A 23,348-nucleotide genomic window follows, 5' to 3' on the forward strand; every position below is an offset into this window, starting at 1 on the left:
CATTATGGAGGGACGTAGTAAATTCTGACACAAACTGTAAGAAAACAGCGTTTGGTAAGACAGACGCCCGTCCTCCCAGTCTGCACGGCTCTCATTATTATTATTATTATTATTATTATTCTCTCCTTCGCTCCCGCCGTTTCCAGAGACGCCATTTCCAGACTGCAGCTGCTTCCGGTCTCACGTAGGACGGGCAGCCGGTGACAACCAATGAGAACACGATCTTATAGGGTTTGTAGCCAATAATATTAAAGAAGGCTTGTTTTCTTAATAATACGACCGAGCTTTGTAGTTAGTGTCCCGATGCTCTGCTTACTTCTTTATAAATTAAATTGTAATGTATTTATGTACGGACGACGTAGCTGCATAGGTAAGACGTAAGTTTTGCAATACTATTTGCTCTTTCAGTTTATACATGTCGTTGCGTCCGAATGATGAAGTAGCTCGATATAAATCGGACAAACAAAGCTTATTTTAGCCGCTACGTGGGGTTATGTCCTTTACCATACACACACAGGCTTGTCAGCTACCGTTACTTTTATTAAACGATCATCTAGAACTTGTCTTGTTACCTGTTTGACAGAATTTACTTGTATAATCTTTTATTGTAAGATTATGATTATACAAGAAGAAGCACAGCATGCCTGTTTCAGAATACACAGAATAATATATTGTTTAATGAAATACGTATGGCTGTTGACCCAGCCTCATGCACCATTTGTCAGGTTCCCTCCGCGTGATGACGTCACCAGTGACAATGTAGACATCGATAACGCACTGAGTGACCACCGGTCGCCCGTGTCCTTTGCCCTTTGCCCCTTTGCCCTTTGCTTCTTCATCTGTCCTGTACACGATTTGAGTCTCTTTCATCATGCATCGTGTTTGTTCCCTTTTTTACCATCTCTGTCACTGACAAGAAGAAGGTCCAAAAAATAAGAAGAAACAATATTTATTACTATATCGTAATCATCTCCATACTAGATGCATTTCTGGGAATAATAGCCAGCTGTTATTCCTAATAACTGTATATTATGGTATTATATGGGATGGAACGTTTGTAGAAGTTTTTATCTTTTAAAATATTTGATTTCAAATACATTTGGGAATTTAGTTTGCAGATGATATTTCTTCGTATGCATTCTGGGTAAATCTGTAATATTTGATCTGCTCTGGATAGGATCGTCTGTTGAAATAATAACATTAGATGCTGCAAAGGCAAGCAAAGCATTTTCCATTTGAAGTTCAGAAGTTGCATTTAGGCTGCTTCGTAACGTTAACAAACGAGCACTTTTAACCATGGAATTGTGCAGTCTTTTTCTGTTATTTGGCTTGTTTCATTTGTAGGTGGAGCACATCTTTAAGTTTTTTTTTTTGTGGCATAATGACTTTTCCTTTACCCATTTTGCTCAGTTTACATTTACTTGCAAAGTTAATATACATTTATGTCACCTCTGTGTAACCCTGGTGCCTCATAGTGCCTGTGCTGCAGGTTGAGGAATAGGTTCAAATCAGACTCAAGTTGTGTTGAGGTTACATCATGTTGTTCCTTTTTGCGATCCAAAGACACGTGCAGAAAAAGGCAATGGTAAACCTCTTCTGTACGCTCCCTTATCGTGAAAACCATGCTGATGACTGTCATGAGTCGAATGTAACTTGGCAGCACTTAACCCACCTTTCCCCCTACTTTATGTAAACCCTGGCATTTCCACACACACACACACACACACACACACACACACACACACACACACACACACACACACACACACACACACATTGGCTGAAACTGCTTCTCTCAAGCGTAGTCGCGGTGAGCCGGAGCCTAACCCGGCAACACAGGGCGAAGCGCTGGAGGGGGTGGGGACACACCCAGGACAGGATGCCAGTCCATCACAAGGCACCCCAAGCGGGACTCGAACCCCAGACCCACCAGAGAGCAGGACCCGGCCAAACTCGCTGCGCCCTGGCATTTAAACAGCTCCAGTTTCTGTTCGTGTTGTTCGTAGTATTTCATTACTTTTACTTATAATGAGCACTCTACAGAATAAATTGCTTGTGAAACTAAAACTGTGAGCTAATGACAGATTTCTTTCTTATACCTGTTCGGGTGTGTCAAAAGTTTTGGTTCAGTTGGGGTGGTTACAGATAAAGTGTACTGCAAAAAGGAGATTAGAGCAGACAGTTTAAACTTTCACACACTCCATTTGGACCCTGTGAAGACATAGTGAATGACGGTTGCCATACTTTCTTATTCTTTTTAATTGTTCCTGGGATTTACATTGGACTAAACGATACACTAGGACTTGTAATTGACCTTTCACTGTCCTACAGCCTATGTCATGTAACAAGCGTTGATGCCTGTATAGATTCTGTGCTGTAAATTCTCTATTTTATTTTTATGTGATACAGGTGAGCAGAGTTCTTGGCAGTCATTTAACCTGCTTAAATTCTGCTGGTTTATAGTGTGGTTTGCTCTTTCTTTTATTGAGAGAAGTGAAAGGGAAAACGGCATGGGAGAACAGGATGGGAAAAAAACTTTCTACCCATAAAGTGGTTATCTGCAAAAACTTTTTCTTACATATTCATCACTTTTTATTTATTGTCGTCAGTGCTGTTTTCATAGTGTCATAATGACATGGCAGTTTTTAAATTCTTGCAGTTTTTTGCACAAGTGTGGCAGTTTTTTTTATTTTTTTTGCATGTCATGAGTACAACCCAGCCTTTCTCCCTGATTTGCACAGGGTTAGCGTGATCTGTAAAAGTTAGAAAGTAGGTGACAAGTTATTTCAGTGTCAGTAACTCATAGACGGGGCTAAATAACCATTTCAAATACAAAGACTGTATTAGTAACATAGGTTACTAATAATAAATATAAAAGTTATTTCTGTTTATACCTGTGTGTGCTTATTGCAAAGTTTTTTCCATTAGGTCCTTGAGATTCACCCACTGTTCTTCATCTTCATGGAGACTGACCAGGAGCCAGAACTTCTAGAAGGTAACAGACAATAAGAAATATTCTCATCTTATGCTTCAGTATTTCCCTGCTGCCAGCAAACTAGAGTAATAGGACTACTGCAGATGTTTTTTGTGTAAGTTATTAAGAGCTGCTCTCTGAAGAGAGGTACTTGAAACTGTCATTTTACATTGTTGGCTCATGTACTGTGTTGCAGAATTTATCTTTGAAGCAATGATTTAGTTAGTTTAGTTTTTTTAACTAGAATTGTCTTCAAAGATGAATTAGTTCAGTGATTATTTGCTGTGTGACTGACTAATAAAAGTATTTTGGAGTCAGCTTCTATGTGTCTCTGTTGGGGGGGGAAGATTATTAAAGCTTTTTTAGAAGTTACTAAGACTGGGACAGTATTCTGTGAGAGTAGAATTTGTAGAGATCAAGTGGTCATGACCAGGCTGCTTACCATATCCGGAAAAGTGGTAGTTACTTTGAGAAATGCAGTCACATGTCACAGCAGGAAGTTTCTGGCAAACGTGTCGGCAAGGCTGCTTTTAAGCTTTGAGATAATTGCAGAAGTCGGTTTGGGACCAAATAAATAGAGAGGCTGCAAGGGAAGGGCTGAGATGAAAATAGCTGGTTAGGAGCAAGACGTTGATGCATACATCCCAGACAGGCTCAGTGGAAGAAAAGGACCGAAGCGCATCATGAGCGAGCATTCCAGGCTCAGTAAGTGTCTTGAACTTGTCTGAATATTGGAAATTGGCATCACAGCCGGATTCGGGACAGTTCTTTCCTCTAGAATATATTTTATAGGTTGGTGTGTTTAATGTGTCGCAGGTGATTCTGTGCTGTGTAAGACAGCTACTTATGAAAATTTCAACATTTTTTTTATATCAGCATTTGTTCTGTGTTTATCTAATGACTTATGTTGTTAATTGTGCAGTATGTTGTACCCCACTTTCTTTTGTAGAGTTTTTAAGTTTTACACATATAGCAAAGTGATTGATTCATTCTGAGTAAAAAATACCCTGGGCAGAAGCTTGTTCCTTTATGAAGATCTTTCACATTCGGGCAGCCTCTGTGGAGATGGCCATATGTGTTCTTTCAGCCTTCATCAGTTTAGATGTCCTTTTCTTTTTCTGTTGTCGTGTGTCTTACTGCAGAGGAGGCTCATGAAAATGGAATTATTCCGACCTCATCTCCACAGTACAGCTCTGTGTCTCCTACGTACCCACCATTGTCTGAAGAGGAGCCCTTCTCCACGTACTTTGAGGAGAAGGTCCCCATTCCTGAAGGTGGTGATGAGGTATTTAAAATGAAATACATTTAGACTCTGTATTTGTGGTTCTATAATAAAAGTTAACTTGAAGCAGTCACAGAATTTAGAAATACACTAGTGGAAGTGATTCCTGATATCTTACTCATGATGTTAGTTTACCAGGTGAAAATGCATAAATTTTTGTTGCTGTAACCCTGTTTAAAATGGAGAGTAAATAAAATAGACTATTGATAATAATGGGTTATTCTCTGGTTCTTTTCCTGTGGTTTTACATAAAAAAGATTAGCAATCCACTGTTTTCTGGGGTAGCTGACCTGGCAGAATTAGGACAAAATTGTTAAAAAACATTATTTAAAAATTTTAGTTTTCTTCTTTTTTCAATAGCATAGGTGTTGCTTAAGGAAATCTATAAAAATGGGCAAACTTCATATTACAAAACAGTATAATAATATAGAAAAGTGATCCTATTATATTCATGGTAAATGAGGTTGTTTGAAATAAATCACTAAGATCGAATCAGTTAGTTTGGCACTTGTATAAAAAGTGTTGGCAGACCACTGTGACTATGTAAGTAAAGGCCTTTTTTGTTCCACAACCAATGCAGCGTAATATATCCTCTTCCAATTCTTTTAGATGGGCTTTAGTTTCCGCAAGCTCTGGGCCTTCACAGGACCAGGTTTCTTGATGAGCATTGCCTATTTGGATCCTGGCAACATTGAATCTGACCTACAATCTGGCGCCATAGCGAAATTTAAGGTAGCATTCCCTCCACCAAGTTCTCAAACTCAAACATAAAAGTGTTAACCTTCTCTCATTACATTTAATGCCTTGTTGAGAGTCTTTGCTGACTTTAAGTCTTCGATAAGTAATACATCTCATGCCTTGTCGTCAGCTACTTTGGGTTTTGCTGGGGTCCACGATCATTGGACTGCTGCTACAAAGACTGGCAGCACGTCTTGGGGTTGTTACTGGCATGCACCTGGCTGAAGTCTGCAACCGCTACTATCCCACGGTGAGTCCTCCGAAGCTTGCTTTATTTCTCCGAAATAATCTAATTTAGCATCTTTTATGGTGAAAATTGATTGCGAGATACGTGCTTCTGCTTTCTTCCTCTGTCTTCACTTTCCATGTCCTTGTTTGACCTTTAATCAGCAGAAAATTTAGCAACATTTCACAAGTTTAACATCTTACCCAGAGTTATGTGTGTGTGTGTGTGTGTGTGTGTGTCAGGCTGAGCACGCCAGTAGTAGAGAAGACGCCCGTCTGATTCTGTTTCATAAGCCACTTGTCACACTTTGCGGCAGAAAATTCACAAACTCTATAGCTGACAGACATCTCGGCAGCAGCAGATTTCTCCAGAAAGAACATCCTGAACATCTGTTGAATCAATCACTGCCTCTGAGTCGTTGCTCCAATTGAGCATGATGATAACTGAACACTGAAAGCACATTACTGGTCTGGAGTAGAGTGCAACATCAGACTTTATAAGTTGACAATTTGTGGGGTTTTTTTTGACATCTGACAGAAACGATAAATTTGTTTGCCCATAGGTGCCCCGTATTATATTGTGGCTAATGGTGGAGTTAGCCATTGTTGGATCAGATATGCAAGAAGTCATTGGCTGTGCCATTGCTTTCAGTCTCCTTTCTGCGGGCAGGTATTGTTACTCCTCAGTCCCTCCTGAGTCTAGTTGTCCGTGGAACAGGTACCTTTCAGTGAACCCTTTTCCTTTTCTACAGGATCCCGTTGTGGGCAGGTGTTCTAATCACCATCTTTGACACTTTTGTTTTCCTTTTTCTGGACAAGTATGGTAGGTATTCCTCAGCCATGGCTTATACTCTCTCTTAACCGCATTGCACAAAATAGCTCATTATGATGTTGCTGCATCAATTACTGAATGAGCTTGTTTCCTGTACAGTACAGAGTAACACTTGCTTTTTCCTACAAAACCAGGTCTGAGAAAACTTGAAGCATTTTTTGGGTTTTTAATCACAGTCATGGCTGTTACTTTTGGATATGAGGTAAATAGGTTTTCCTATAATTTAGAATTTAGTTAGAAATACAGTGGGTCCCCTACTTAGAAATTTAATTGTCTGTTACTCAAAAGACTGGGAGTTTTGTACTTCTAGATTAAACCGCATCATGTGGGACATCGGTTCCAACGTTTCGCTTCTCCTGTTGGAAGCATCGTCAGGGAGCTGCGACATCTTGTAAAGGTTAGATGTGGAATAGAGTGTTTGACAAGAGTGTATTTATGGGCGGGAACGGGGTCGGAGGTCGTAGCGGGTGGTCCTGATAGGTGGTGCCCCCGCTGTGTTTTCCACTTGCGCTGTTACTTTCACATTACAGGTCAGCTCGCTGAACTGAGTTTTAATGAGAGGCGGTCAGGATGTCGCGGAACTGGCGCGGAGACTCGGACTCAAAAGTTTGTAGGTCGAAACTGAAACAGCAGGAGATGGACTCATCATCAGTTCCATATGCAGCTACTAGTGTAATCTGGTGTATCCAGCCTAAAATGGTGCTATTGGACTAAGTGCCTGCGCTCAGAGAATTGCGTGCCTGTATCTCTTTATCCGTTGGTGAAATGCAGTTTTCACTCTTGAGTTTTAAGTCACTTTTCAGAAAAGCATTGGCTGAATGAACAAATGTAATGTAAATGTAGACAATCTGAGCTGCTTCACGTTTCGGATGGAGAAAGAGCAGAGGACCCTCTCTCCCCCCTCTCTCCCCCCTCCCCTCTTCCTCTCTCCCTCTCTCTCCAGTAATGGTGACCAGATTGACAGACGGTCCCGTACCGTTGGCGAGCTACACCACGGTGCCACTCCTTCATCCCATCTTTTACCCCACACAAACTTTTCTAGTACAAGTGTGATAATAAATGAAAGCAGAGTTATAATTACTTTTAAGAACAATGTAAGTTCTATGTTATTTACCTGGAAGTGCAGACAACAACTGCACATAAACTCGGAGACGGAGGTATGATGGAGGGCAACGGAGAGGCAGCAATACTCTAATGACTCAAAACTGGAAGATCCTCTACAGTTTGTTCACCAACTGCTTGCATGTTCTCTACCTTTACCCTTTTGGAAAAGTTCAGGCAGCGCTTATTATTCCCAGTTGCTATACTGTATATCAGCACATAGATTGAAGCTTTGGCATATGATCTCTTTATGAAAAATAAATACTAAATATTTCTCATGAAATCTGTAACAGCAAAACATTTGTTACTTGATAGTTTGTAAGTACGGGACCCTTTGTATATGGAATTATGCACTGTTTCTTAAGAACTTGTTGACATCCCCTTGTCATATGTATAGTGCACATACATGTGGTGTGGGTTTTTTTTTTGTGTGGAGAAATTAACTTCTTTGTTTTTTTCTGTTTTCTGATTTTGTGTAATATATTTTTTTTTGTCGTGGCTTGTGCACCCTTGCACTCTGCAGTATGTGGTGGTTCATCCGAATCAGGGGGAGCTTCTGAAGGGGATGTTTTTGCCGTACTGCAAAGACTGCGGGCCTGTCCAGCTGGAACAAGCAGTGGGAATAGTTGGCGCAGTCATAATGCCACACAACATCTACTTGCATTCTGCTCTCGTAAAGGTATTACTGCTTGCCGTGTGACATCTGCGTAAGCACTTTCTTCATTACTTTGAGGAAAGCGCAAGTCATGTGATGTGGTTTTGAAATTAGACTTTCAAAAGCACAGAAATCAAAAGCAACACACAAAAAAATTTGGTCATGCAAATACACAGTGCAATACAAAATATAAAATTCCCCAGTTGCAGCATTGTAATTTGTAGGAGCTCCTGTATATCCCACTAAAACAAGCTCTCAAAATGTTGTGCAGGTAGAGAAAAGGTGACAGTTTTAGCTTTGAAATACAAAGTTTTTTCCCCTTCTTCAGTCTCGGCAGATTGACCGCACTAACAAGAAGGAAGTGAAGGAAGCCAACAAGTACTTCTTCATTGAGTCAACCATAGCTCTCACGGTTTCCTTCCTCATCAACGTCTTTGTGGTGGCCGTTTTTGCTGAGGCCTTTTATGACCGCCGTAACATTGATGTGGTGGGTGTGCATGACAAAGGCCAGCGTGATTCATCTATATTGGATTCTTAAATATTTAATTCAGTATGACCATTTTTTTCCATCTGTGTGTTGCAGAATGATAAGTGTAATCAAAGTGGCAGCCCACACAGTGACCTCTTTCCCCGGAACAATGGTACACTAGAAGTGGATATCTATAAAGGAGTAAGTGTACATCTCTAGGCATTATATCTAAAATGAGTGAATTAAAGTTGTACAAAATACAGCTAGTTGACAAAATCATGAAAAACTATATTCTCAAAGTACTAAATCAGAATTTCCTGGGCAGCAGCACAAGTGTGTGATTAAAGCCAAATACCAGCTGTCAGTATATATCGGCAATAAAAGATATTTGTCAAACAGCATTATATTACATGAATTTCTAAGGCAACAAGAGAGCGCTAATAGCTTGAATGTGGTTAAAATATCCAAATTACATTGATCATAGAAACTGTTGAGTTGTTCACTTCTCTGTGAGGAACAGTTTCAACTAATCGCAGCATATTTTAAACGGTAAAAAATGCACTGAGGTTCCAAAAAAAAAAAAAAAAAAGAGGCTGCAATTCAAAGTTCGCCAACAGGATTTTACAAATACTGAGAATCCGTGTAGGAAGTCCTCAATTATTAAATAAACAAATCAACATCACTCTTATCTGATCTCAGCAAAAAAAAAAAAAACCTCTACATTATGAGCGTCACAAAACTAGTATTTATGGCAGGGTTGCTGTTGTGTGGTAGTTAGAGCTGATGCCTTTAGACCCAGAGGTTGCAGGTTCAAAACCCACCTCCAGCTGTAGTACTCTTAAGCAAGGTACTTACCCTACATTATCCCAGCTGTAAAAATGCATAAATAGTTGTAGGTACCTCAACATGGTTAGGTTGCTTCTGAGAAAGGCATCAGCAAAATGAATTCATGAATGCTGGGAGGAAGTCAAGTGGTTTCCCCATTCCCCACCTCTAAAGGTCATTAAACCTGTGATAGGTATTTCTGGGGCACAGGCAGTGCCATATGTGATCCATCTGCTTTGTAGAACAGGGTGTGCTCAGTACCTCACCACACAGAGTTTTTAACTTGTGTGACAGAAATCCAAATAGAGCTGTTCTAAAGGTAAAGGGTGGTCTATCTAAAAAAAAAAAAAAAACAAAGGCAACTAGACTTGTGTGAGTTTTCTTGAAAATGTTTCACCACTCATCCAAGTGGCTTCTTCAGTTCTAAAAGACTGGTGGGGAGTTTTGGTTTTAAACTTGGAACATCTATGGATGGAGCCCATTTGAGACTCACATGACTGGGGTCTGTTAACGACCCAATAATCACCTGCCAATTGGAGGATGTTATTGAAATTAACCTGGGTGGTGTCCTGTTTTTCTACAATTAGCATTAGGTGGTCCTTTCTCTATATTATGTACTTTAATTGGTGTTACAGTATCGTTGTCTAATTTTGCATACTTTTTCATCATTATTAATTGTTTGCATATGAAATAAATGTGACTAGACCCATGTCTGTGCATATTAGGGAGTGGTTCTTGGCTGCTATTTTGGCCCTGCAGCTCTTTACATTTGGGCAGTTGGGATCCTTGCTGCAGGACAGAGCTCAACCATGACGGGGACCTACTCTGGGCAGTTTGTTATGGAGGTTGGTTATGTACAGTAGCTATTAAAGAAATAAACCAAAGCCTGTGGTGGTTCTACCTTCCTGTTGACCTGAATTTTTCTCATTCAGGGTTTCCTGAACTTGCGCTGGTCTCGTTTTGCACGGGTGCTGTTGACACGCTCCATCGCCATCACCCCAACCCTGCTGGTGGCTATCTTCCAGGATGTCCACCATCTCACGGGCATGAATGACTTCCTCAATGTGCTGCAGAGCATGCAGGTGGGAGGGGAAGAAACTCAGCAACATATCATGTGTGCTGTTATGGGGTCGGTGGTCTAGCTCTCTCTGTGGTATGGAGTGAAAAAAAACAGATGGTGAATTTTTGGTTGAGGGGGAAAACAAATTTTACTTTTATAATATGGCGAAGGGTATGCAAAGTGCAGCTTGTCTCTTGTCTGGCACAAGAGGTATGTCCTATCCATTTGTTCGCTGCTCAGTAATCATGGGTAGATTGCACATTTTTGCAATGTGCAAAGTCTATTCAAGTCTGTTTCCTATTTCATCTTTTATCTGCTTTCCTCTCTTTCACAGCTTCCATTTGCTTTAATTCCAATCCTCACATTCACGAGCATGTCCACCCTTATGAGTGAATTTGTCAACGCCGTGTAAGTATTACTTTTTTACACTGAGACTGTTGTAACTATTGTAAGGTTGCAGAGACTGCTGGGATATAACCCTGTAGAAATATTGTGATGTAAATCTTAATTTTAAGATCTTTACTGCATTTCCCTGTGCAGGGTGTGGAAGATCGGTGGAGGGATTGTGATCCTGGTGGTTTGTGCCATCAACATGTACTTTGTGGTTGTGTACGTCACCACCCTGAATAACACCTTGCTTTATGTGCTCACTGCCCTCCTTTCCATTGCCTACCTGTGTTTTGTGGCTTATCTGGTGAGTGAGTTTTTGAATAAATGTGACATTGATAACATTCAAATGATGCTTTATTTGAATCGTTTTAATATTTTCATTTTCCTTGTGTCTGTATAGTTAAAATAGAGGTGTCATTAGTTTCCAACTTTGTGCATATTTTGTTGTGTTCTGTCATTATGTCCTAGTGATGATCAGTTATATATATATATATATATCTCCTAATTCCATGATAAAAACATAATTAGCATAATTATTGTTTTTCTATATACAGTCATCCCTTATATAATGGGGTCCCATACAACAAAAACTGTTACAGTGGCTTAGGAAAATATATGCATTTTTATATAATGGGCTTGTTGTTCAATACATTGGCATTCTTGCCCATTGCCTGTGGTCATTTTACTTCTACAACAGATACTGATATTATGTACAACGGAATTACTACTTGTATCAGACATTTTCAAACAGAGATTTTTTTAAACTCAAAAGTTTTTTTGTCCTCAGTGGTGTCAATCTGGCTATTTTCTGACTAAATCTAGTGTATTAATCCCCACATTACCCCGGAAGCAATGACTTCTACTGTCAGAATAGGGTAGAAATGGTGGTGAATAATTTCTCTCTTGTGATAAGGGCACTCGGTGGAGACATACTTCTTCAGAGAGTTTATTGACATAGTAACTTCTTCCATAACAAAACCAGCTACTTTATATACTTCCTATTTTCTGTGTATCACATTGACAATCTCAATAGAGTACAAACAATAAGAGAAATATAAATCACAACTGAAACAGTAGATCCAATAGTATTGTTGCTGTTTATTTGTTTAGCAGCTTACAGTGTTAAGGTACTTACAGATATTTACTCATTTATGTAGCAGAGTAATTTTTACTGGAGTAATTCAAGCTAAGTATCTTGGTCAAAAGGTGGCAACTGTAACCACTATGCTGCCTGGTAACCCTTAGTGCTAACTTTTAAAAATGATAAATAAAATAGTAACTCAGTTCAAATCATATAAACAGTTTTATAACATGAATACCCCTACTTCAGTGTATATAAAGCCTTAGTCTTGCAATCAAATGAAAATTATTTACCATCAAAAATGTGTTTGTAAGACTACACAGCACAGTGATCACTGGTAACAAATACATTAATCTATAACAGTAAAAAATGTAACTTTTTTTCTTGAAAATATTGTAAAATATGTTGGTGTTACCTTTCACTTGCATAAAAATATGTTTTGTTCTGTTATTTTAATTACTTTTAGATTAATTTTTTATCTGCAAACCAATTATTATTTATATTATTATTTAGTGGTAGTTTGATGCCCCCCAACAATATCTTGCTTAACAGAATAATTTCATACAACAAATTTACCCTGTGTGAGGAATGGGTGTATTAAGAAAATAAACTGTGATGCATTTTAGACTTGACACTGCTGAGGTTATGCACAAAATTTTGAAAAAGACATTTCTGTGTTGCATTAAACCCACTGTTTAAGATAAAGAAAAAATTAAGTTGAAGACTGCAAGAGAGTAATTGTGCATCCTGTTTTTGAACCTTTCCCATTTGTGCATTTACAGGCTTGGAAGTGCCTCATTGCCCTGGGCATGTCTTGTTTGGACATTGGAAGCAGGGTAAGGAATGCCCGCAGGGTGCTGTTAGAGGAACAGCCAGAATTGCAGTCTTAAACTCACCGGCAGAATTGCCAGATTTCCTTTGTTCTTTCTTCACAAAGAAACGTTATGCCTCAATGAAAATGGACCTGGAAGAAGGGACTGGGAACGATCTGGTTTAACAGATAACGGGCTTAACCAATCAGGTTAATATAATTTAATATACAGGTTATATGATGTTCAATACACCTGCACAGTTTTTTTTTTTTAATCTGTATTTAAGAATGGTTGTTACAAACGCCATCATTATATAAGCTTTTCACATAAACTGAGTATGATACATCTGGATGGGTGCAACTGTGATCGTTACCTTTGTCTTTTTTTTTTGTTCTGTGTCAAATCATACAAAATACTTGTAAATGCTATTATTTTAATATTAACATTTTTTGTTTCCTTTAAAAAGTGTGTGTGTGTGTGTGTGTGTGTGTGTGTATATATATATATATATATATATATATATATATATATATATATATACACAAAATGGGTTTTCCATAACTCACAAGTACTAATTAAGAATGATTTATTTACTTTGGTATAATGCAAGGTACTGAATATGAAGACAATCTTGTTTTTTATTCCTCCGAATTTCAACAACTGGCTTAATGTTTCTTATTAGGTGGATAATTGAATGTAGAGGCCTTTATAGATTGATTCTGGACTCAGTTTTCCAGCTTTTGGATTTTAATTTTTTGACTCTTCATTGATGACTGGAATTTTTCTATTGCAGAAATACAGGTCATATAAATAATGTGCTATCACCAGTTCACAAAGCTATTCTGTCAAACATACATATATTTTCTGATATTAGTATAATTTATATGGATTCAGGGGTTGTAATAAAGACATATCAATGCTATTTTATTGCATTATGTAGCATTTTGGGTCTTGAAAAAGTGATGACCAAGTATTCTTGTCAAAAGTGTTCAGTTTTAAGTTGTAACCATTTGTTTAAATCTGCACATTTTTATTAAACGCTGTAGCAAAAGTCTTTTTGTCAGTACAGAGACACAAGAAGTTGCTGCCGATCTGTTCTCAAAGGTTACAGTGTATTATGAGTTTTAGTGGTTTTAGATTAAATGTTCAATTCCTTTGGGTGCAGGTATTTGGAAAAGTAGTATTACTGAATCACCAAATATCAGCAAAACTCTAATAGTACACTGTGTTTTTCAAAAAAAGCATCTGCTGTTTTAATCATGTCTTTTTTGGAAAGCCTGATCATGAACCTCTGATGATATGAGCTATACTTTCAACGATAAAATTAAAATCGTGTTACCTCTGTTGCTTGTTTATGTTTGACTGTTCACTGCATTATATGTTATGAAAGTGTCTATTTCAATGAGAAAGCATATGCTTTAAATAAGTGAGAGAGCTCTAATCAGACTTTTTTTTACAATAGTAATATGGAGTAGTTATTTAACATTAACATAATCCACTTAAGTAAAATAAAATTATTTGTATTATTTTTGCATTTATTTGGTACTTTTATCCAAGGCAGCCTACAGTTTCTGTATAGTTGATGTAGTACAACTGAATCTCACTATGTATTTTAGTAATATTTTCAATGGCATCAGTCCATTTATGTCAGTCTTAATGAAAGGGTTGCCTTTTGGTTTTGGATTTGGTCCATTGCATACCTTTTCTGTGTTATGCATAAGAAAAATCCGAATAATGGTGTAAAACACTGAGAATTTTAGTATTTGCAGATGTTATTTAAAATGACTGAAACTGAATATATTAATACTACATGACATTGTGTTTAACTAATAGCTATACCAAAAATAAAAACTTTTACTTTAGATGAATTCACCTGTCTTTGTGTTTTACTACATTTGTTGACCAAAACACTATTCTTTAAGCCCCTATTAATGTCTTGAAATAACATTTAGTACTGTCACTAATTAAGATACATCTAGTATTAAAACACTGGTAACTCTACTGATCTTTTGTGAATAAGAATAGCTTCTCAGGTGTTGTTTTTGCTAGAATCCACTACAAATGAGACATTTACTTCTCCAGTGCACTGCAGCTACAACTTCCATAAATCCATAGGTCTGTAGAATCAAACTAATGCATTTCATTGTCTGATGCTGGGCCTGTTTTGTCATCTTGAACTGCATGTACCCATTGTATATCCAGCTGGTGAACTTGATGTCTGCCACTCCTAATTACTGAAGTTTCATAAACAATTCCCTTAAAACAAAACCACAACACAGCGTTAGAGGGGCCATTGCTACCTTAGCTGTCTTGCTTATGTGCATTCATGGTGTCACATTCAGCAATGAGACTCAAGTATAAAACTGCATTTTCATATTCCAGTATATTTCCCAACAGTGTTATAAGTCACGATTAATTAACATTAATATGCAGGATTGTATACATTCTGTATTATGTTTATGGACATTATGCAGAATGGAGTGGAATGGGGAATGTAAAACACATGGAAGGACTTTTTTATTAATGGACAGTAGCAAATATGACTTGTAATTATTAAATGCACGGTACAATTATTAGAATTACTAGAGTCATGGAAAAAATATTTTCTTTTTCAGAATTATTGAACTGTGAAAAATTGTGATGTGTACATTAGGGTTTCTCACAGGTATGCAGTGCTGTAATTTTCCATAAACAAACACAAAAGTCTCACTTTTGAAATAATTCTAGCCATGCCACACATTAAACTGCCTCAAAACTGTACTAATATAATCAAGCTAAAGAGGGAAAGTGGCACCTTAAGCATAGCAGTTTATATGAGGATATGAGGATTTTATCACAATGCAAAATATTTTAATTGATTTTCTTTGTTTATTTTTTTCTCAGATGCAGATGCAACTGGGGCTAAGAAGCCATAGAGGCATTCACATGTTAAATGGCATGGAAAACAATCCAAGTAGAGAAATGGAAGACAGCAGCCCATCATTCCTTATAAAGGCAGAACAAGAGACATAGAACAGGAAAGGTGTACAAAAAGAAGTAACACTTTTCCTTGGTTGTATGCAAAAGAAAAAAAAATCTGATCCCACGCATGTACCTCTTCTTCTGTACCTTAAATTACTTATAAATAAATTTATGCAGAAAAATGTATTGCTTACTTTATAGTTATTTTGGTTGTTATGTACTACATTTAAGGGTGGCAGTTAACTTTAGGAGTTCCAAAATTAAATACAGCTAATCATATGAAACTTTACATTATTCTCCATGTTGTACTTTTGAAGGTCATCAGTTATATTATCCAGAAGGTTTCAGGCACATTTATTTAGGTTACTGGCTATGACTGTTTCAGAGCTAAGAAAAGCCTGAAAATCCAAAGAACAAGTAGCATCCCACTTTTTTGATTATAGTAAAGTACATGTGAATTGTTTCCCACGTCGTTATAAATGGACTGTAACGAAACAGGACAAAACCCCATTTATAACACAACAGAATGTTCTCACTCACTACCAATAACCGCCTATCCTAAAGCAGGAGCACAGTCGTCCTGAGCCTGTCCCAGAAGCGCAGAACAATGGGTTATACAGGGTATACTCTGGATGGGACACCAACCCATTGCAGGGCAGCCAAACTCACAGAACATTCACATACTAACAGCAATTTAGAATCACTGGTCCACCTGAAATTCTTGTCTCTGGACTGTAGGAAATAACAAGAATGCCTGGAGGAAATCCATGTGAACAAGGACAGAACATGTAACTGCAACAGGGATTACAAGGATTGAAAAAGATATGTGTAGATGAATACACTGTAGCCTTGAGAGTAAACAGAATTAAATCCTCTGACACAAGTGTTGTTTTTAAACTCCAGGGTCTTTTGATTTAGTTTCTTCCAAATTATTTGTTCATCAAATAAAAAACATTATATTCCAAGACATTTTTCACCATTATATGGTAACTTATACTGTGTGTGATATAGTTTTGATTTCTCATGCATATGATTGTTATTATATGCATACAGAAATTCATGACATACATTTTACAATGCTTAAATTCACAGATCAAGTCAAGAACTTGCAGGTGACATTCTAACATGTAAAAATAATTGTTCTTGGTGGCTTGTTACTGTACTCTGATGGGAAATAAGTTTAACTTTCATCTCATAAACTTCATGTAGTTGCAGTGCATCCTACAATTCTTTCCTTTAACAAAATTAAAAGATGTAATATGCAGTCGTTCTACATGAACATACATCAAAACAGGCTTATAAAGAAAATTCAAATTGTTAGAGAAACCACAGCATCAATGTGTTTATTGTGTTTGCATCTACAGTCTTAGACACTTCTACTAGCAAGACAAGTTAATGCCAATTAAACAATATTTTTTAAATATTTATTAAAAACATAAGTATTCTTCATCTCATTCTTTTTTGCCTTTTCAGATACATTAAGTTCTGTTTTCGTTTCATCTGCTGCCCATTGTATGAAAAAACAACATAAACATAGAAGTGCCTATTCATGTTAATAAATAAGCTTCACATCTACATACATCTCAACGTAGTTTCAATTATAAAGCCACACTGAAACATGTGCATAAACTGCATTCTTCATTATTCAGAAGTTGAGAGTACCTCAAGGTAAAAATGTGATTTTTTTTTTTTTTGTGATTCACAAAAATTACAACATGTAGGAACACAGTGCAGGTGTAGCCTCCTAAAAGTAGTACTACAACAGTGGTTTTTAGTGAGATACAAGAGACATGAAGACATTTCTGGAACACAGGCCCACTACTTGCTGTTGCTTCCAGAGTACCTTGGGGCCAGGTATTCTTTGTACATGGAATACACCACACCTTGAAACAAAAAGGACATTGAGATGTTAACAGCTGTTTGTCTTGACTTATAAAATCTAAGTCAAAACTCAAAAGGAAATATATTTGAGAGAAGACCTGCAATTCCAATATATACAGTAATCTTAGATAACGATAATCACACCTTAGGCTGCTGAGCTACTGTGCATTAATACAGTGTTGTATGAACACAGGGTACTATTATGCTTGTTTTGGTCCTGTACGTGTCCATCTGAATATAACAGAAGAATCACTTATTGGTCCATGTTATAGTCTAACACTGTGACGAATTCAGGTCTTCAGCTCTTTGCATCACTGAATCTAGAAATTGCATATTTGTGGACACATTTTATACTCATGCTGCACAAACTTTTTGTCTTTTTCCTCTACTTTCTCTTGATGATGCATAGAAATTTTATCACGAAAGCCTAAGTAAATTTAAATATAATCAGCAAGCTAAAGATACAAGACACAAAAAGCTCAGTCTAAGTAGCATGATTACCTTGACAACTTACCCATTGTCATGGCACCCACCACAAAGCCCTGTGCTCCAACACGCATGTGGATGAGGTGCACAGACATTTTTGTATCTCCCCTCGATTTAAGTTTATAGAGTCCATAGGCAACAACCGCCACACACCCAGCCAAGCCTGCAGCCACAGAGAGCAATTATAACATAAGACTCAACTAAACAGGGTTACAGTGCCATCATAAATAGAATGATCCAATGTATGAATCAGACACAAAGCAGTAAAAAAAAAAAAAAAAAATGCTGGGTACAGTTAAGTGATTTCTTTGAGATCAACAGTCTACCTTTCAAGAAAATGTAAAAGTACTGAATGGAAATAAGCTGTTTATGTCCAGGTCCAGGAACAAGAGCAAACAAAGCCTGAAAATAATACAATTATTTATTGACTCTGAAACAGAACTTTTTGCAGTCTTACCTACTGGTACAAAAGGTGACTCTTTTGCTTTTTTCATGAGCTTAGACGATTGATCATCATCGTAGGAGGACCAGTTCTTGTTTGAAGACATGTTGAATTCTGTATGAGGTTAAACTGAAGACAAAAGGACAGATAGTTGGTTGTGTGTTATTGCTGGAATGGCCCTTACAGCTAGTGGCCTATGACAACAGGATTAGGAGACAGAGTGCTGCTTTAATATATTACATCTGATTTCACCTCACAATGAACTTATGTGCCCTGAGAAATATGTCTGTCATTCCTCTTCAGTAAATGTAAACCTATTAATTTTATCGCAGTCCTCCTAGTGACTAATTTAGGCCAGGCTGTTGGGGAGGTGTACAGTCAAGTACTGGGGTGAAGCAATACAACAGCCACGCCCACGGATTCAGCCACGCCCACTGATGCAGCCACGCCCACAACTTCTTATCTCCACCTCGGAGTGGCGCAGCAGTTACCTGACTTTCCTGCCAACGCTGATCTAACAGATGCACTTCAGCACATCTAGACGAAGTTGAACAAGAGCAAGGGCAGTAACATCAGTCTCCGGCACGGCTAAGAATTACTGATTGGTCCTTTGCAGACACTATAAATAAAAAGAACGAATACTAATGTCGTAAGTGACGTGACACTCACTGACAGTCAGTGATCACAAAAAGTTCACTAACTGGGTTAAGTGGAATTTTCGAATATCCCTGCATTCATGTCCCTTCCTGTGCATAACAAAGTGGAAGTGAGGCAAATAAGCTATCCATCTTATTTTTCCCAATGAATGACACGAACTTCTAAGACTATGTAACCTCCGGCTTCCGAAGCGCGGCGAAGGGCAGCAGCCATTAGCATTTTAGCGAAGTGTTTCACATTCATTATCATTTTCATACAAGAGAACTTACAGTATTCTGTGCTATACAGCGTACGTATTATATTTTACAGGGCTATAACTTACAATTACAACCTTCTCCAAAGTTATAATTCAGCAGACGTTGTGTGGAACTGCCAGCGTCCGGTGTCCTATTCGGCTTCTCAGTCAGCTGGTCTCTCTTCTTCCAGACGGCGTCATTGTACCACGTGATGACGCCACTGTTACCGTAATACTAAGTGTAGTAGTGCGAAAATTTGCAAAAAAAAAAAGGAACGGCCTACGGTATGCTGTTAGCAACCTTGGAGTAACGAATTTATAATTTATACTGAGAAAATGATTCCCCTTCGTATCATAATTTTTCCTTGCGTTTTATTCACGTATAGTTTTTCTACAAGGCTTGTGGGGCAGCGGTGCTTACCCCTCTTTTTGCACAGTGAAAGTGCCTCGAGTGAACGAACGCAAAATCGGCCCCTGCCTGCCTGCCTCACACCCTGTGCTCCCGCTACCCCCTCGCATCAGAACAGAAAGTTACTGACAACAGATGAATGGACGACGTTAGAATCAGAATAGAAATCACGAAATTAAAGTGAGAGCGGCTGCATTTCTTATCATGTATTGTAACTTTATTAAGGTTTTTAGCAAATAAGCAAACAAACTGAGGGATGTCTGTAGTATTGAACTTTTAATGTTGTGAACAAATCGATTTACGAACACACGTCTGGTACGAGCTGTGTTTCGGAAAATGAGGAGGCAGTGGGTACAGTAGTAGGAGGGCAACAAGGTAACATTAGTGTTTCTGCCGTGCACTACAGGGCTCTGGGTTTGAATCCCTCTCCTGTGAATCCATTGAGCAATATAGCTTCCCTGAATTGCTCCAGTAAAAAATGATCTGGCTCTGTGAATGAATGAATGAATCATTTTAAGTAGCTTAACACTTAAGTTACTTTGCCGAAGGGTGCCAGTTAAATCAATAGTAATAATTAAAACATTTTCTAAAGAAAGCTAGAATGCACAAGTAAAAATCAGATATAGAATTACTTTCATGCCTCACCATAGGGTGTCATACAATGAAAAATGGGGGTGGGAGTGGTTATCAGTTCAGAGAAACACAATAGCAGCAAACTAAACATGGGGAGCATTTAAGAAAATCACTTAATACGAGGCTTGGTGATTTTTTTTTTTTTTTTTTTTTTTTCTAAAAATCTTGAGTGCTCTACGCAATTCTAAATGATTCATTTAATGGCAGTGTTACCAAAATATTTGTTTTCCTCCAGAAATGTATTTTCTTTTAACTGTTAAATTTTAATTGCTAAAAGTGATTTCATTGATGCATAATTCCAGGCTGCTGTCAGCCAGCTTCTTTCTGCCACTGCATCCTCTGCAGGTGTACAGTGTGTCTTTACCACATTTATACTCATCCAGTCTGACTTTAGGAACAGACTTAGCACAGAAATTGCAGAAAAACTTGTGTTTCTCTTCAAGGCCCTAAACAAGGCCATGGAGCTGGGTGAGCCATAAGTCACAAGTACTTCTAGTAAAACTGCAGGTGTCTGTGAGTGAAGCACTATAATATCATCATTATCCAAAAGTTATGGTGTCATTTAATTTTGGAGATATTTTTTGATGTGTTATAAATTGTTTTAAGCTGATGTGTGTATTAAACACTGCGGTTTAATTATCCTAGAGACCTGTCATTATTCATTTAATTCATTCATTTTTATTATTTTAAGTGCTTTGCGCTGTCATTTCAATGTGTTCAATTGCTTTTAGATATGTTACCAAATAAACCTTATAAAATTTGATGAGAAATAAATATATTGAAAAATACATCAAAGGGTTTAAATCAACTATTTAAAAAAAAAATAATTTGATTTAAATCGATTATTTAAATCGGTGTCATTTAAATCGGCCAATACTGCATACTAGAATAAATTAATTTACCTATTCACAGAAACGTAATTATGCTCAGCGCTTAGACAACATGCAAGAACAGCGTCATGTCATATTGCAACTGAACCAGTACATTAATTATATTTATTAATTAGCTGATGCTGTTCTCCAAATCGACTTACGCTGTTAAGGTACTATTTAGCAATTTGTACAGTAGGGTCATTTTTACTGGCGTAATTCAGAGCTAAGTAGCTTTATGGAACTGTAGCAGGAGGTGGGGTTCAAACCCGGGTCCTTTCAATCCTTCTGAATAAACTATTACTTCAGTAAGTTCAGATGAAAGTGAAGGGATGAGGGGGCGCTGTGGCGCTTGTCCTGCTCTCCAGTGGGTTTGGGGTTCGAGTCCCACTTGGGGCGCCTTGCGATGGACTGGCGTCCCACCCTGGGTGTGTCCCCTGCGCCCTGCGCCGCCGGGCTAGGCTCCGGCTTCCCGCGACCCCGCAGAGGACGAGTGAGTGAGTGAAAGTGAGGGGCTGGACTTTCTTCTTAGCTTCATGCAGCTGCATCCACGTCCACGTGCACTGCAGTCACATCATCAGCTTTAACACATGAGTACGCTTACAGCGTGCCGTAAATACCCCGTCCATGCCATGGCATGGCATTTGTCATACATAAAAATACCTTTTATTTTGGTTGTATAATTTATTTTAGGTGAGACATTTTCCGTCCGATATCATGTTATTTTTTGCATAAGAAATGATGGTAATTCGATCCCTTCACAAAGGGAATTTGCCCCGAAGGGGTGACGACGTGATTTCACGGAACGCATAACTCCAGGGTGGGGTGGTGTATGCTGAGGTAGATTTTAGCGTTTTTCATTTCATTTAAATGTTGCAGTTGTGCCGAGATCATAAGCCTTGACCACAAACGTACAATATACTAGTATGCGATGTATTTCGGGGAAACAAACGCGAGCGTCAGTCAGTGTGCTGTGCGCTCTTTAAACGCTTTACAGCGCGGCCAGGGAAATACTAGACCTCACAGCGTTAGGTGAGCGAGCGCGCGCTCCTCTCGGTAGGTGACACGTGCGCGCGCTCGTGCTGAATCCGCACTTGAGCACGTGACTCACGGGAACCCGAGCTGTAGTTATTATGCAGAGTCCGAGAAGCGCAGCTAGTAGTGTAGTAGTTAGAGTCTCTGCCTTTAGAGTAGTTTAGATCCAGAGGTTGCAGGTTTGAATCCCCCCTCTAGCTGTAAGGTACTTAACCTAAATTGCTCCAGTAAAATTACCCAGATATATATGAGTAGCTTAACATTCAAGTCACTTAGGGAAAAGCATTAGCTAACCTAATAAATGTGAACTGCTGCTCTTCACGCCACCTCTGCTGACAGGGTAGTGCTATTACTTGAGTGTGGTCAGAAGTTTAGGGAGTTGTTACTTGGGGAAAAAAAAATACTGCAGGACATTGGTATACATACTCCTTTGTAAACAAACCATTTGGATAAAAAGATATGGAACATAATGCCTGTATTTGCTTTTTCTGTATATCTTATTTTCACTGCAAGCCAAGCAGAATTAGGAGACAAAAGTTTTTGTTTGAATGCTGTTATGTAAGAATAGTTTTTTTTCGTTCTCCCGCCTTTCTGCCTCTGCCTCTCTCCTTTCCATGTTTTGTTTTTCTGAATGAGCTGCTCTCCCTGCTCGGGCCTCGCAGCTTGCCCAGAAGGCCCCTTTCCTGGAAATGGAGTGTAGCAGGGGCCACTCGAGGGCGCGGAGGAGTGGGAGGCTCCTTCCTGCAAATCACATGACTCAAGGCTCTCTTCATTCCATGTCATGCCTGTATGAAAGTGCAGCGGCTGCGTAGAAGACCATTCTGCTCCCTGCGTGGCGCCACACTCTACGTGACTCAATGCAGTTGTTCCCTTTAGGTTTCCACTTCACTTTTAAATAATACATTTAACTTCATTCATTCTGAAGCGCTCCTATAAATCACAATTTTATTTTTTAAAGTAACGGTGCGGCACGGTGCCACAGCGAGTAGCGCTGCTGTCTCGCAGCGTCTGGGTGGGGCAAAAGAACGTGGGTTTGATCCCTGCTCAGTCTGTGTGGGTTTCCTCTGGGTGCTCCTGTTTCCTCCCACAGTCCAAAGACATGCTGTTCAGGTCCCCTCCATAGTGTGTGAGTGACACAGAGAGAGTGTGTTCCACTGATGTGTGGATGAGTGACCCATTGTAAGTAGTGTATCCAGCAGTGTAAGTCACCGCAGTGAATAAGGTGTGTGGGTTCATAACACTACATAGTATCCATTGGAAGTCACTTTGGAGAAAAGTGTCTGCTAAGTGAATAAA

At 38.6% G+C, this 23,348-nt stretch overlaps 2 protein-coding genes across 7 annotated transcripts; one reads left to right on the forward strand and one right to left on the reverse strand.

Annotated features, from left to right (window-relative positions):
* Nucleotides 1–282: 282 nt before the first annotated feature.
* Nucleotides 283–15,620, forward strand: slc11a2 (solute carrier family 11 member 2). Of its 4 annotated transcripts, none has more exons than XR_001964848.2 (17): nt 283–370; nt 2,929–2,995; nt 4,117–4,259; nt 4,866–4,988; nt 5,125–5,244; nt 5,783–5,889; nt 5,972–6,042; nt 6,186–6,253; nt 7,676–7,831; nt 8,136–8,294; nt 8,391–8,477; nt 9,827–9,946; nt 10,034–10,183; nt 10,496–10,569; nt 10,702–10,855; nt 12,415–12,653; nt 15,328–15,620. XR_001964848.2 is itself a non-coding variant. In XM_018725797.1 (17 exons), the coding sequence occupies exons 2-17, from the start codon at nt 2,962–2,964 to the stop codon at nt 15,454–15,456; spliced, it is 1,749 nt and encodes a 582-aa protein (XP_018581313.1). In that variant the 5' UTR covers nt 283–377; nt 2,929–2,961; the 3' UTR covers nt 15,457–15,620. The 4 variants fall into 4 exon arrangements, 3 of the variants coding, with proteins under 3 accessions (XP_018581313.1, XP_018581312.1, XP_018581314.1); XM_018725797.1 differs by having other exon boundaries at nt 283–377; nt 12,415–12,468; XM_018725796.1 differs by having other exon boundaries at nt 12,415–12,468.
* Nucleotides 15,619–19,289, reverse strand: LOC108918493 (HIG1 domain family member 1A, mitochondrial-like). 3 transcript variants are annotated; one of them, XM_018725801.2, is made up of 5 exons: nt 19,194–19,289; nt 18,706–18,833; nt 18,230–18,343; nt 17,801–17,935; nt 15,619–17,288 (listed from the first exon to the last, which is right to left on the reverse strand). In XM_018725801.2, the coding sequence occupies exons 3-5, from the start codon at nt 18,318–18,320 to the stop codon at nt 17,224–17,226; spliced, it is 291 nt and encodes a 96-aa protein (XP_018581317.1). In that variant the 5' UTR covers nt 18,321–18,343; nt 18,706–18,833; nt 19,194–19,289; the 3' UTR covers nt 15,619–17,223. The 3 variants fall into 3 exon arrangements, with proteins under 3 accessions (XP_018581317.1, XP_018581318.1, XP_018581315.1); XM_018725802.2 differs by having other exon boundaries at nt 19,203–19,268; XM_018725799.2 differs by lacking the exon at nt 18,706–18,833.
* Between the last annotated feature and the right edge of the window lie 4,059 nt (nt 19,290–23,348).

This window comes from Scleropages formosus, chromosome 22 (assembly GCF_900964775.1).
Source record: "Scleropages formosus chromosome 22, fSclFor1.1, whole genome shotgun sequence".
In the NCBI taxonomy this organism is placed as follows: domain Eukaryota; kingdom Metazoa; phylum Chordata; class Actinopteri; order Osteoglossiformes; family Osteoglossidae; genus Scleropages; species Scleropages formosus.